Raw genomic sequence first — 275 nt, 5'->3', positions numbered from 1 at the left:
AACAGGGCTTCTGGCCGAGCCTTCTCAAAGAACTGTACTACTGGCCGAATTCCCAGAACCGCAGGACATGGCCAGTCCTTCACTGATTCCTTGCACAACGATGGAAGTAATTAGTGTGATAGATATTGGAATCGTGACGTAGTTTTATGATGATGATTTCCATGTGTCGATCTGTGATAAACGATGGTACCACCGCACTTTTTGTATAGGGGCAGTATTGACCGCTAGGCTTTGTTGCCTCTGGGCATGAGACTATAGAGACACATTCTGGCCTC

The 275-nt window shown here is 46.9% G+C and overlaps 1 protein-coding gene across 1 annotated transcript in view; it reads left to right on the top strand.

The window, feature by feature from the left end:
* Window positions 1-275, top strand: part of LOC119582209 (mucin-12-like) — a 6,504-nt gene extending 6,229 nt beyond the window's left edge. The window contains 1 exon segment of the mRNA XM_037930440.1: window positions 1-275. This exon segment is cut by the window's left edge and continues 2,002 nt beyond it. Within this exon segment, the coding sequence (XP_037786368.1) occupies window positions 1-86 (86 nt within the window). The 3' untranslated portion in view covers window positions 87-275.

The sequence above is a fragment of the Penaeus monodon genome, chromosome 15, assembly GCF_015228065.2.
Source record: "Penaeus monodon isolate SGIC_2016 chromosome 15, NSTDA_Pmon_1, whole genome shotgun sequence".
NCBI lineage: Eukaryota > Metazoa > Arthropoda > Malacostraca > Decapoda > Penaeidae > Penaeus > Penaeus monodon.
The sequence above is the reverse complement of the archived record's forward strand: the minus strand, read 5'-3'. Positions and strand labels throughout refer to the sequence as shown.